Source organism: Neoarius graeffei, chromosome 17 (assembly GCF_027579695.1).
Source record: "Neoarius graeffei isolate fNeoGra1 chromosome 17, fNeoGra1.pri, whole genome shotgun sequence".
NCBI lineage: Eukaryota > Metazoa > Chordata > Actinopteri > Siluriformes > Ariidae > Neoarius > Neoarius graeffei.
The window spans coordinates 7,027,518-7,041,628 of NC_083585.1; the positions used below are offsets into that span (position 1 = coordinate 7,027,518).

General features: G+C 42.8%; 1 protein-coding gene across 2 annotated transcripts in view; it reads left to right on the top strand.

Annotated features, from left to right (window-relative positions):
* LOC132901322 (histone-lysine N-methyltransferase PRDM9-like) overlaps positions 1 to 14,111 on the top strand; it is an 85,216-nt gene that overhangs the window by 20,765 nt on the left and 50,340 nt on the right. The window contains exon 2 of one of the 2 annotated variants that reach the window (XM_060943639.1): positions 9,504 to 9,675. In XM_060943639.1, coding sequence (XP_060799622.1) covers positions 9,516 to 9,675 — 160 coding nt within the window. In that variant the 5' untranslated portion in view covers positions 9,504 to 9,515. Of the gene's footprint in view, positions 1 to 9,503; positions 9,676 to 14,111 lie in introns of those variants that run through there. The other variant, XR_009656838.1, reaches the window with a different exon arrangement.

A 14,111-nucleotide genomic window follows, 5' to 3' on the forward strand; every position in this document is an offset into this window, starting at 1 on the left:
ATGCCTCAGTAGTGAGAGAGTTGCATATGTATCTGAAATTTGATAGATTGAACTTCAGTGTGTTACTGATTTTATTTATTTATTTTTTTACATGAGATTTAAAACTTAGAGTCGGGTCAAGAGTGATGCCTAGGTATTTAAACTCCATTACATTCTTTATGGCTTGCCCATTGATTGTGATTTCAGGATAGTTTCTGATTTTGGTTTTGCTTGTAAAGAATATGGATACCGTTTTATCAGTGTTTAAGACAAGACAGGAACTATGCAGCCATTCTACAACCCTTTTCATTTCATTTGAAAGTATAGTTGCAACCTCAGATGCATTATTACCGTGCACATACAATACAGTATCATCTGCATATATTACAATATTAACTCGGTCACATACAAGTGGGAGGTCGTTAATGTAAATACTAAACAGCAATGGCCCCAAATGGCTCGAACCCCTGTTATTCGCAGTGCGAGAGGTCCCAGAAGCCTCAACGGGGTTCTCCCCTTTCGAATTACTATATGGGTGTAAGCCGCGTGTCATTTTGGATGTGCTACGGGAAAATTGGGAGGAGGGACCTTCAACTGGTAAAAACGAAATTCAATACGTTATTGACCTGCGCACCAAACTCCATACACTCACGCACCTCACCCTGGAGAATTTGCAGCAGGCCCAAGAACGTCAAGTCTGCTTGTACAACAGGGGCACGCGCCTTAGGGAATTCACACCGGGAGACAAAGTACTTGTGTTATTGCCCACGTCGAGCTCTAAATTAATCGCCAGGTGGCAAGGACCCTTTGAGGTCACACGGCGAGTCGGGGACGTCGACTATGAGGTGAGGCGACCAGACAGGGGTGGGGCGTTAGATATACCCCCTCAATCTGTTAAAATGTTGGAGCGAGGAGGTCCCCGTGGTGCTGGTGTCAGTGGTTCCAGGGAAGGCGGAGCTGGGGCCGGAGGTTCAAAAGGGAAAATCGGCATCACCCACCGCTCCGGTCCCCTGTGGAGCCCACCTCTCCACGACCCAGCTCGCGGAGGTCGCCCAGTTGCAAACAGAATTTTCTGACCTGCCCGGCCGCACCCACCTCATAGAACACCACATTGAGACGCCCCCGGAGGTAGTAGTGCGCAGCCGCCCTTACAGACTGCCCGAACACAAGAAAAAGGTGGTTCGGGAAGAACTCGAGGCCATGCTCGAAATGGGCATCGTGGAGGAGTCCTACAGTGACTGGAGCAGTCTGGTGGTCTTGGTTCCCAAGGCCGACGGGTCGGTCCGGTTCTGTGTGGACTATAGAAAAAGTCAACGCGGTGTCTAAATTTGATGCGTACCCAATGCCTCATATTGACAAGTTGCTCGATCGACTAGGCACGGCTCGTTTTTATTCGACACTGGATTTGACAAAGGGATATTGGCAGATCCCCTTGACTCCACTATCCCGAGAGAAAACGGCCTTTTCCACACCATTTGGCTTACACCAGTTCGTCACACTTCCATTTGGGGCGCCCGCTACGTTCCAGCGGCTTATGGATAGGGTCCTCCGCCCCCACGCCACCTATGCGGCCGCATACCTGGACGACATTATTATTTATAGTAATGACTATAGTAATTTATAGTAATGACTAAAACACCTGAGGGCCTTCCTGGGGTCGCTGAGGCGAGCGGGGCTCACAGCCAACCCGAAGGAGTGTGTGATTGGGTGGGTGGAAGTACGGTATCTGGGCTTCCACTTGGGCAATGGGCAGGTGCGTCCCCAAATCAATAAGACAGCAGCGACTATGGCCTGCCCGAGGCCCAAGACCAAAAAGGGGGTGAGACAGTTCCTGGGGCTGGCTGGCTACTATCGTAGGTTTATACCTAATTATTCGGACGTCACCAGCCTGCTGACTGATCTCACTAAAAAGGGGGCACCAGATCTGGTCCAGTGGACGGAGCAATGCCAGTAGGCTTTCTCTAAGGTAAAGGCTGCACTGTGTGGGGGGCCACTGTTACACTCCCCTGACTTTTCTCTCCCCTTTGTTTTACAGACGGATGCATTGGACAGAGGGCTGGGGCTATTCTGTCCGTGGAGGGGGAGGACCATCTAGTGCTGTACATCAGCCGTAAACTGTCGGCGCGCGAGGGCAGGTACAGCACCATAGAGAAGGAATGCCTCGCCATCAAGTGGGTGGTCCTCGCCCTCCGCTACTACTTGCTGGGGCGCCCTTTCACCCTCTGGTCGGACCACGTGCCCCTCCAGTGGCTCCACCGCATGAAGGATGCCAACGCACAGATCACTCTGGCACTCCAGTCGTTTAAGTTCGAGGTGGTCCACAGGCCGGGGGCGCAGATGGTTGTGGCGGACTTCCTCTCCCATCGGGGGGGGGGGGGGGAGTCGGCTGCAGGCCAGACAGCTCCCCAGCCTGAGTCGGGCGGTGGGGGTATGTGGCAGCGGAGGCGTGGTCAAGCATCGGTCTGTGAATGGAGAGCAGAGTCAGGGAAGGTAAGTGGTGGAATCACTGCACCTGACAGGAATTAACCTGTGTTTGTGTGTCTTCCCCAGTGACCGCGCCCTATAAGAGGAGAGGGAGAGCGGAGGAAGGGGGCTGCTCCCCAACCTGGATACTTGTGTGCGTGCATGCGTCCGTGTGTGTATAAGTGTAGTTCAAAGCTGAAAAGCTATAATAAAAGAGTCTTTGAGAACTCAGTTCTGGCCTGCCTTGCCTCTGTGCTCCACCTACCTAGAACACTTGCTACAATGTGCTTCTCTAACATTTTTTCTTGATTGTGGGGAGACTGTAATACCTTTTATCTATTTCTCTATTTGAGCAACCAAAAATAGTGCAGAAATGAACCATGTTGAAGACCGATTAAGCCTTGTTTACACAACAGATGGTGTCTGTCTGACCCCCAGGTGAAACTGTCACGTGATGTATGACGTCATATGCAAGGGGTCTATAAAGACAGACTTTTGTGAAGTATTATCACTGTCACGTTTGTTTGTAACCATGTTTATGACTCTGCTTTCAGTTTCGTTTTTGTGAACATCACGCCTGCTAATAAACACTCTTCCTGCACTTAGACCCGTCTATCACCGCAGACCTGACAGAATACTTCACAAAGCCTCTGTGAAAACAGCATACTGATTGCGCTCAGATCAGCATCAGGTGGTTCCCATAATGACTGGGTCTTAAGCGCATGCACAACGTGCTCCAAAGGATACCTGAATGGGAATTTTAAAACCTGTCATTGCAGAAAATTACCCGTCGACTTCTAGTATTGGGCATTGAAAAGATGGGCCAACGGGCCCCTAGAAAACGCCTAGCCTGAGGGCGTGAAGATCACAGGCATCCAATGTCAGTTTTCAGTCTTGTCTTTTGCATACAGAGATTTCTCCAGACTCTTTGAATCTTTTAATGATATGTACCATAGATGATGTGATCCACAAATTCTTTGCGATTGTACATTTGAGGAATGTTATTCTTAAATTGTTGCACTGTTTACCCACGCAGTCTTTCACAGAGTGGTGAACCCCTTCCCATCTTTACTTCTGAGAGACTCCACCTCTCTGGGATGGTCTTTTGATACCCAATCATCTTACTGACCTGTTGCCAATTAACCAAATTGTTTTTTTTTTTTCGCATTACACAACTTTTTCAGTCTTTTGTTGCCCCTGTCCCAACCTAGTAATGCTTTTATGGCTGAGGACTACAGTTGCCTTGCTAACTTTAGGACTGCAGTTATCATGAACAGTTTTGCACTCAAGTTTCCATCAGTGAAGAGTTATAACATCAACAAAACTGTCCTCATGTTAAAACTGTTAATATTATAGTCAGGCTGTCTGTTGTTGCCCAAATGAGGATGGGTTCCCTTTTGAGTCTGGTTCCTCTCAAGGTTTCTTCCTCATGTCGTCTGAGGGAGTTTTTCCTTGCTACCGTCGCCACAGGCTTGCTCATTGGGGATAGATTAGGGATAAAATTAGCTCATGTTTTAAGTCGTTCATATTCTGTAAAGCTGCTTTGTGACAATGTTTATTGTTAAAAGCGCTATACAAATAAACTTGACTTGACTTTCTGAAACATGTTGCTGGCATCAAATTCAAAATCAATATACATTTTTCAAAAAACAATAAAATTTCTCAGTTTCAGTAAATTTGTTTGCTTTCTACTATTTTCAATGAAATATAGGGTTTCCATGATTTGCAAATCTTCATATTCTCGTTTTATTTATTTTATAGTGTCAACTTTTTTTGCAATTGGGGTTGTAATTAGCTGAATTGGCTGGGTAGACTTGTATTTTGGCTACATATGTCAGTATAAAGAACTTCAAATGCATTGAATTTTTATTCAGGTTTTTGTATGATGTCTAGAATATCATTATAAATAACTGTGATGCCTTCTCCTCGACCAGTTAGACGAGGCTGATGCATATACAGTGGGGCAAAAAAGTATTTAGTCAGTCACCAATTGTGCAAGTTCTCCCACTTAAAAAGATGAGAGAGGCCTGTAATTTTCATCATAGGTACACTTCAACTATGAGAGACAGAATGAGTAGAAAAAAATCCAGAAAATCACATTGTCTGTCTGATTTTTAAAGAATTTATTTGCAAATTATGGTGGAAAATAAGTATTTGGTCAATAACAAAAGTTCATCTCAATACTTTGTTATATACCCTTTGTTGGCAATGACAGAGGTCAAACGTTTTCTGTAAGTCTTCACAAGGATTTCATACACTGTTGCTGGTATTTTGGCCCATTCCTCCATGCAGATCTCCTCTAGAGCAATGATGTTTTGGGGCTGTCGCTGGGCAACACGGACTTTCAACTCCCACCAAAGATTTTCTATGGGGTTGAGATCTGGAGACTGGCTAGGCCACTCCAGGACCTTGAAATGCTTCTTACGAAGCTACTCCTTCGTTGCCCGGGCGGTGTGTTTGGGATCATTGTCATGCTGAAAGACCCAGCCACGTTTCATCTTCAATGCCCTTGCTGATGGAAGGTTTTCACTCAAAATCTCATGATACATGGCCCCATTCATTCTTTCCTTGACACGGATCAGTCGTCCTGGTCCCTTTGTAGAAAAACAGCCCCAAAACATGATGTTTCCACCTCCATGCTTCACAGTAGGTATGGTGTTCTTTGGATGCAACTCAGCATTCTTTCTTCTCCAAACACAACAAGTTGAGTTTTTACCAAAAAGTTCTATTTTGGTTTCATCTGACCATATGACATTCTCCCAATCCTCTTCTGGATCGTCCAAATGCTCTCTAGCAAACTTCAGACGGGCCTGGACATGTACTGGCTTAAGCAGGGAGACACGTCTGGCACTGCAGGATTTGAGTCCCTGGCGGCGTAGTGTGTTACTGATGGTAGCCTATTGCCGCTTTTCCACTACAAACGTGGCTGAGTCAGGCTGTGCCGTGCCGTGCTGAGTCAAGCTGAGCGGGGCTATTGGAGTTGCATTTCGACTACAACCGCGCTGAACCGTGCTGGCTGGAAGTGGGTGGACACATTGGGTGGAGTTAGCGAAAGTGGGTGGACGTCACGTGATGTCGTTAAGCAGCGCAAACAGTGACATCAGTGAGCTTTTAAGCGGTAGTCTCACCACCTGAATAGTAAACAATAAACATGGACATGGAGTCGTTAGTGTTGCTGGTCTTGGTGCTGTGGCTTGTTGTCACCGACAACAGCAACAGATACTAGCAAGAGCGTATAGATGAGGCGAGGCGCATAAGGCTTCAGAAATTCTCGTAATTCGTAATTCTTCCGGGTTTACGGTGTTTACAGATCCCAGCGTGCTCGCGGGGCGTGTGTGGGCATGTGAGGACACTCCCCCTCACCAATCAGTGCACAGGGGAGTGTCTGCTCACGCCCCCAGCCTCACTTGGCTCGCTTCAGCCCCACTCCAAAACGGTGCGAGTTTTAGGGGCTAAGCAGGGCTGAAGCGAGCTGAGTCGTGCTGTTTTTTGGTAGTCGAAACGTGAGCCGTGTCAGGCTGAAGCGAGCTGAAGTGAGCTGAAAAAGGGTAGTGGAAAAGGGCCATTTGTTACTTTGGTCCCAGCTCTCTGCAGGTCATTCACTAGGTCCCCCCGTGTGGTTCTGGGATTTTTGCTCACCGTTCTTATGATCATTTTGACCCCACGGGGTGAGATCTTGCGTGGAGCCCCAGATCGAGGGAGATTATCAGTGGTCTTGTATGTCTTCCATTTTCTAATAATTGCTCCCACAGTTGATTTCTTCACACCAAGCTGCTTTCCTATTGCAGATTCAGTCTTCCCAGCCTGGTGCAGGTCTACAATTTTGTTTCTGGTGTCCTTTGGCAGCTCTTTGGTCTTGGCCATAGTGGAGTTTGGAGTGTGACTGTTTGAGGTTGTGGACAGGTGTCTTTTATACTGATAACGAGTTCAAACAGGTGCCATTAATACAGGTAATGAGTGGAGGACAGAGGAGCCTCTTAAAGAAGTTGTTACAGGTCTGTGAGAGCCAGAAATCTTGCTTGTTTGTAGGTGACCAAATGCTTATTTTACCGAGGAATTTACCAATTAATTCATTAAAAATCCTACAATGTTATTTCCTGGATTCTTTTCCCCCATTCTGTCTCTCATAGTTGAAGTGTACCTATGATGAAAATTACAGGCCTCTCTCATCTTTTTAAGTGGGAGAACTTGCACAATTGGTGGCTGACTGACTACTTTTTTGCCCCACTGTAGCTGAGGATGAAGCATATAGCTACATTTAAATGCTCCATACTCATTTGGTTTGATCCACATTTCCATTAAACATAGTACATTAAACTTCTGGTCAGTAATAATTCCATAAACAATTAGTCTCATGCTGCAGTACTACACTGATGATAGTGTTACAGTTACATCATTACTTGTATGGTGGTAATTAATGACTACTTAACTCCATAAGATGAAAAGGAAAGATTTTAGTCTTGTTTTAAATATCACTATAAGATTATTTTAAAATATGTAGTCCTATAATAGGAACAATAAAGTTCAATGTCCAGGTCCTTTCCAGCAAAAACATTCACCATATTTAATTTGACAACTTTTAAATCATGCAGTGTCTGAGTTAGTGCATTCGTGGGTCTGAAATGTAACTCAATAAGTAAACGTCTTTCCCCACTGTGAGCAGTGATACGGCTTCTCTCCTGTGTGAATACGCTGGTGTATTTGGAGAGAATTCTGCATTGTAAAATTCTTCCCCCACAGTTGGCAGTGAAACGGCTTCTCTCCAGTGTGAATGCACTGGTGGTGTTGATCACTCTGCTGAGTAAAACACTTTCCACGCTGCAGGGCTCAACGTTAATTTTTAAACCCACTTGCCCTGGGGGGGGGGCAAGTGGGGGCTAATTTCCACTTGACCCCTTTTTTTGCGTTTTTTTTGTTTGTTTGTTTGTTTGTTTTAAATAAGGAAAACCATAGAACAGTTGTGAATTGCAACATAAAATGAAGAGCACACATTGAGTTGAAGTTTGGTTATTGGTTAATTTTAACTTATAACGGACAATAACAATTTTATCCAAAATAGATTTTCCTGCCTTAGTTGATTTATTTCTATTTCACATGCATGCAGCTGTTGTCAAGTTCAGTGTTTTTGTGTAGAACTCTCTGACTGTAGATTCATTACTTGATAATTGTAGAAATTATAAAATAGAAATATATAACAAAGTTTGCATGAAGAAAACAGGGTGCCAAGACTTTTGAACAGTACTGTGTTTGAGAATATTTATATATCGTGGTTGTGTGTGTTTATTATCCACCTCTAGGTTTAAAAAACAAAAACCCAAAACAAAACCCCACGCTGTGTCATGACAGGATAATAATTTTAAACTCAAACGTTTAGTGTGTAGGTTATGGGTGTTTTTATTTACAGACCTGGCAACCTGTAACTGAATCAGTGCAGCTGGTCTGTCATGACGCAGCACAGGGTTGGGGTTTTTGTTTGTTTGTTTTTTTAAACCTAGAGGTGGATACCACCTCTGATAACAGAAACAAAGCTCCAGCTCACTCTCTACTCTGTCTGTTCTGTTCTTTCAGGATTTATCACGCATGTCGCTCTTTGTTGAGTTGTGGTGGTGGTGTTTTTTGTTTTTTTTAATGCCCGAGTTGTTTGAAACCAATCTGAGTTTTCTGCGTTGAAAAAGGAAGCTGCTTCATCTGTAAGAAAATCAAACACTTTCATGAAGGAGCTAACTTGAATGCAAACAGAAAAAAAAGACACTAGATTCTTAAGCAAAGTCTTCCATCCTCACTTCCAACTTTGTTTTTGTAAAATAAGTTTTAAGTACATTCGTGAATTTCTCTGGAGTTTTCAGACTTCGCTCCTCTTGTCATAGTCTTTAACCACTCATTTCCTCGTTGTGCTTGAAGCATTTGCTTCTATTTGTTCACACTTCTTTTTTTTTTTTCTTGATAGTGGGGAGGCGGTAATGCCCTTTTATCCATCTCTGTTTGAACAAGCAAAAATTAACCATATTGAAGACAGATTAAGCCTTGCTTGCATGAAAGGTGTCTGACCCCAGCTGAATTATCATGTGATGCGTGAGGTCATGCACAAGGGGTTTATAAACAGTACGCGTACCATACTACAACAGTGGGGGTATATAAAATAACTTGCAAAGCAGTAAATGAAACCAAGACTAAGAAAACAGCCAAGACACAATGGCGGATATGTAGTGAGGGACACTTTTAGGAACTGAAATAAAAGCTCAAAAAGCCAACTTTTTGTGGTGCTAGTTCATAATATATGCTCATTCCAACTTGCCCAGTCGGGCATGTCAGAGACATATCCCACTTACCCTGGGCAATTGGGCAATCCTTAATGTCGAGCCCTGCACTGTGAGCAGTGATGCGTGTTGGAGCCAGGATTTACCCTTCGTGTTAGTGTGTGCACCCTCCACAGGCCTGGAGGGTATTGTGTCTGGGGGATGATAAATACCTGGCCAGGAAAGGACCAAGTGTGGCTGATTGGAGGCAACAGCTTTTTATGTCTATCTCCTGCTGTGTTCCAGTTTACCCTCTTGTAGGGGCGTAATGGTACACGTATTTGTACTGGACCGTTTCGGTACAGACTAATTTGGTTTAATCCATGTTTCTGTTTAAACACAGTACGTTAAACTGCTGATCAGTAAGTTCATTAACAGTTCGTGCTTCAGACATAAGAGAGAAAATATTTAAAAGTCTTACCTTTTAGGTCAAAGGTGCTGGCAGCGGCTGTACAGTCAGTATGATCTAATTTTATATTAATTAGATTATTAGAACAAACTCTGAGTATTTCTACATTTTTTTTCTTTTAAGCTCAGGGAACAGACACAGTCTCGATATAGTGGAACCTGAGTGACGACTCTGTGCAGCTCGTAGGCAGTCAGTTTAGCCTGTTCGTCTGCTCCATGGCCTTGGCTCTGGATTGTCACAGATTAACTAGGCCTGTTCTGAGACTATGAGCTATGCTGCGAGAAATGAGAGCAGCACCTTCCTGAGTGGGATGGATACCATCCTGCCCTAACAGATTTGTTGTTTGATCTCTCTAGCTGTGTGAGGACATGAAAACAGAAACGTCCACGGCTGGAGGGACGTCAGAAGTCCGTGTGAAGAAAGAGGAGACCCTGGAGCTGAATATCTACAACTATGGAGACGATCTCGACAACCCACCTGAAGGTGTCTCTGTTAAAGTTGAAGATCCTGACAATAAAGACTACCTCTGTAAGACATCAGGTCACTCTGGTGCTCAGTAACACTCACTGTTTATTCTACCCTACACACTATCTGATGCACTAAAATTGCAATGCAGTACATTTAGGATGTAGCCCAAGTCTCAGATTATTTAATCAACTAATTGTGACAAAATAGAATTAAAATTGATATTTTTATTGATAAAATATGAACTTTGTTTGTTGAGAGTGTAATATGGTAGCAAGGAGTGAGAGAAACTAAATAATAAATTTATTTCCTTAAAATACATTAGTCGTTATAAACCAATTATGTTAACCTGAACAAAAAGTGTGGAATAACACATGATGGGTCATGCCGTGATATAAAAATCTATGGCGGGTGATTTTATTTTCACATAACAGCACAGCCCAAAATGTATTATTCCCCTCATACCACAGTGATTTGCCTACAATTACAGTTTTTAATTTATTACTGAATGACACACATCATGTTTTTGTTTCTGTTTACATTTAATGTTACAGAATGTCTGCCATTCTCTCCAGCCACTCCTGTTTTATTCTGAGACAAAAAAAAAAAAGTGGGATGTTGTGTGACCTGAGAAACCAGAAAGCACAAAGTCCTCTGTCCTGAAGACTCTTCCATCTTGGGGAAATTTACTGACTGATACCTAGGTCTCCTTCCATAAATGTTAAATAAACATGTCCTAACATCATCACCACATTAGAAGAGGATAGGGGTTTTTTTTGTTTTGTTTTTTCCTCTTCCCCTTCCACCCATTTTCTCTCCAATGTGATCACCTGCTAGTATCCACCCACCAGCCAGGTCTCTCTAACCATGTGAATGAAGGCTAACATGTACTTCCTCCAAGACATGTAAAGCCATCAACCTCCTCTTTTCCAAATCCAGCTCATGCTGTGTCGCAGGATAGCAAAACACACCCGGAGGAAAGTGCCATGTGCTCTCTTCCCCACGTGCATGAGCTCACAAAAGACCCCAACTGACTGATTTAATAGGGGACAGAGAGTATGCCCCTTGTTATGCCCCTGGAATGGGATGTTCAATAAGCACATATGGGTGTGATGGACAGGCGTCCAAATATCTGTACAAGGATTTAGGGGCGTCATAGTGGTGCAGCTCCAGGGTCCTGGATTCGATTCTTAGCTCGGGTTGCTGTCTGTGTGAAGTATTACAAGTTCTCCCCCATCAGTGTGGGTTTCCTCTGGGTCCACTGGTTTGTTCTTCAACAAATCAGACCCTCCAGGATTTTGCGATGTTGCGATTTGCAAATTCAACCAATCCCCGCGAATTCAGGGCGGTGTTGCAATTATATCCAATCACCGCAACTTTCCCACAAATTTGACCAATCGTTGGCGTCGTCTTGAGGTGACGTCGACAAACTACCTTCCGCCTTACTTCCAGTGTTGCCAGATTGGGCGGTTTCAAGTGCCTTTTGGCGGGTTTTGAACATATTTTGGGCTGGAAAACGTCAGCAGTACCTGGCAACACTGCTTACTTCCGTGTTTCCGTTCAAGAGAAGCAGCATGTGCGAGTCTGTGTTTATATAGGCTTAAATTCTGTTACTGAAAGTGTGTTATGTTTACAGTGAAGGACTGTGTGCACTTTACATTATTTTTTTTACTTAATACAAGAAATTAATGGATGCCAACATTTTTGCCAAAACGGTATTTTATTTTCCATTGTTTAGGCAGCTTCAGCATCATACTGTGAGATTCTGTTCAAATTGTTTTTTTTTCTTCTATGAAGCCTGAGCCATTTATTTTATTAGTTTATAATTATTGCTTAATTTAGTGCTCAGGAGAGACTGCCTGCACACAGTACTAGTATTAAGTGTTTTTTCTTACATGAAAGCTGAGGCATTTATATTATATTTTAAGGTAACTTCATGTTGTGCTGTGAGGTTCTATGCACTTTAACTTTTGAACCAACAGGTGCATTTGGATAAGTAAAGCCTATTTTTCTGCTTTTTTGTAGTCCTGGTAATCTTTTATATTGGTAAAGTTGTTTATAGGACCATTTCTCCGTGTCTTTGTTCTTTTAATCAATAGTTTTTCAGTAATAACTTTAATATTAAACATATCACTCAATTTTAATCACAAAAAGAGAAAATCGCAACAATTTCTTGCAACTTTCACTTCCTCCCTCAATGTAATTGCAACAAAAACCTAAAAAACACCGCAACTTTCATCACAATTTTTTGGAAACCCCCCCACAACATCAGACATTTTAGCCCGCAACAATCACAAAAAAGGCCCATGGAGTCCTGGGGGGACTGACAAATTGGTTATGCTTAAATTGCCACTAGGGTTTATTTTATTATTATTTCTTTTTATTAAATATGAATCCTAAATGTATGGCATTGGAAAAATGCCTCGATCTATAAATGCCAGAATTGTCAGCAAGCTCAAATAGAGACGTGCGTTGGACTCTTTATTTACTTACTTAAGCCTAGGTCACAACTGGACGTACGATTTTTTTGACCGTGCGATTTTTGGCGTTTCCCAAATCGCTGCGGTTTTTTTTGTTTGTTTGTTTGTGGAGAAAGACGCACGTTGGCCGTAAGTCTGCCTTGCAACCTGAAAAAAACATAAGCGCCCGTAGAGTTTGTTTGACATGACAAAGAACCTCTGCAGCCAGTCTACGGCTCGAAAATCAGCACGTCACACGCGCGCCCTCCGTGCATTTCACGCGCGCCCTCCGTGCGTTTCTTGCGTTTTTTGCACGTAGACCGGCTGTAGGAGCACGTACGGCCAGTTGTGACCGAGGCTTTACTGACTGACTGGGTGCACAGTTATTCAGGGTTTTCATGAGTATGGAAAACAACAGATGAAATGTGAAAAGTAACAGATTAGGCCGGGGGTTATGTGGGTTATAGGCCCCCATTTGGGTCCAGGGCAACGCCCTGGTTGGGGGGACCAGGAGGCGAAGTCCCCCCGTCATAAACAAATTTCGCAATTTCTAACAGCCAATCGTTAGCTCTCCATGCTCCATCTGAAATAGATTTTTCTATAAATATATAGAAGGGATCTGAAAATTATTAAGTTAGGATTAGGACAAGTAATGACAAACAGCAAATCTTGAATTCTAACTATTGCAAACAACATGTTAAGTTTGAGGAAAAAGCATATATAAAACATTATCTCTTCACAAACAACATGCATATGTAAACTGCAAACATCTCTAAGTATAACAATTATCTATACAATTAGACATATGGAATCTATTCCTCCATGATATGCCATCATTTAGAGATTCAAATTGTCAATTTTGAAGCATACACCATTTGAAATTTATCAATTTGCCATCTCCACAAAATACTGTCTTGCTTTAGTATTTTCCTAAATGCTCATCTCTAATTTTTCCATACCTGTATAATGAGTTTTTTGCATAAAACAAAAATTCTGTATATACAGTGCTGAGTAAATAAGACCTAACATTGTATTTCTCATTTAAAGAATAATAAATTACTGTTATCCATCATTTACTATTACAATATGAATTCTTCAACAGAAAAAAACATACCTTCTTCCAAATGATTTTTTCAGTCAAACAAACACTACAACCATCAAGCACCGAACTCTGGAACTTCAAACAAACAGTAAAAGAACTAGGGGAAAAAACCCCGCAACGATTTGAAAATATTTTAACAATGAAATCTTCGCAATCTGCCCGTCGAGTAATTTTGACGCTGCTTCACTTCAATGGGCTGAGTTTCAATGAGAATATCTGTGTATGCAATATGCTGTGGTGATTTCTGTCATCATCCAGTTCAGAAACCTACACTGCTGTAGCCTATTAATGGTAGATTTCATTCCTGGGTCTCATGGCAATTACAGTTCGTATGCCACAAAGCCCAATCAAGATTTGGGAAATCAGAACATAACAAAAACGCGTGCACGAATGAAGAAATCTAATATATAACGACAAACATGCAAAATAGCAATAACTTTTAAAATGTAAACTGGGCAGGGTTCTCCACTTTTCAAAAATAAAAGGGGGTGGGGGCAAGGGGGATGAACTTAACTAGTGTGTGTGCGCGCGCGCGTACTGTTATGATTACTGTAACTGTGTATGGTCAGAAAAGACGATAGATAAGCATAACCATTGAACAATAACACTATGAACACCCGCAAAGTTATTTAGCTGCTGGCTAGTTGCAGCTTGTAGCTTCCAGTGTTACTGTGTCAGTATGGTGTAATGTGGTGCGGTGTAGTGTAATGCAGGGATAGACCTCAATCTGCAGAGCTCTGGGTCACAATCTCTGTCATGGTGCACAAGGAACGGCGTTCCTTATCAAACAAGTCGGACGAGAAAGTTCGAACAATTACAGGAAAATTGCATTTGGCCGAAAAGCAACCGATTCAGACGTCATTACAACCGATGAGTTCGATCGGCAGTCGGTTACTAATGGAAACCCTGGTTATTTTTGTTTGTACCTGCCAGGGCTT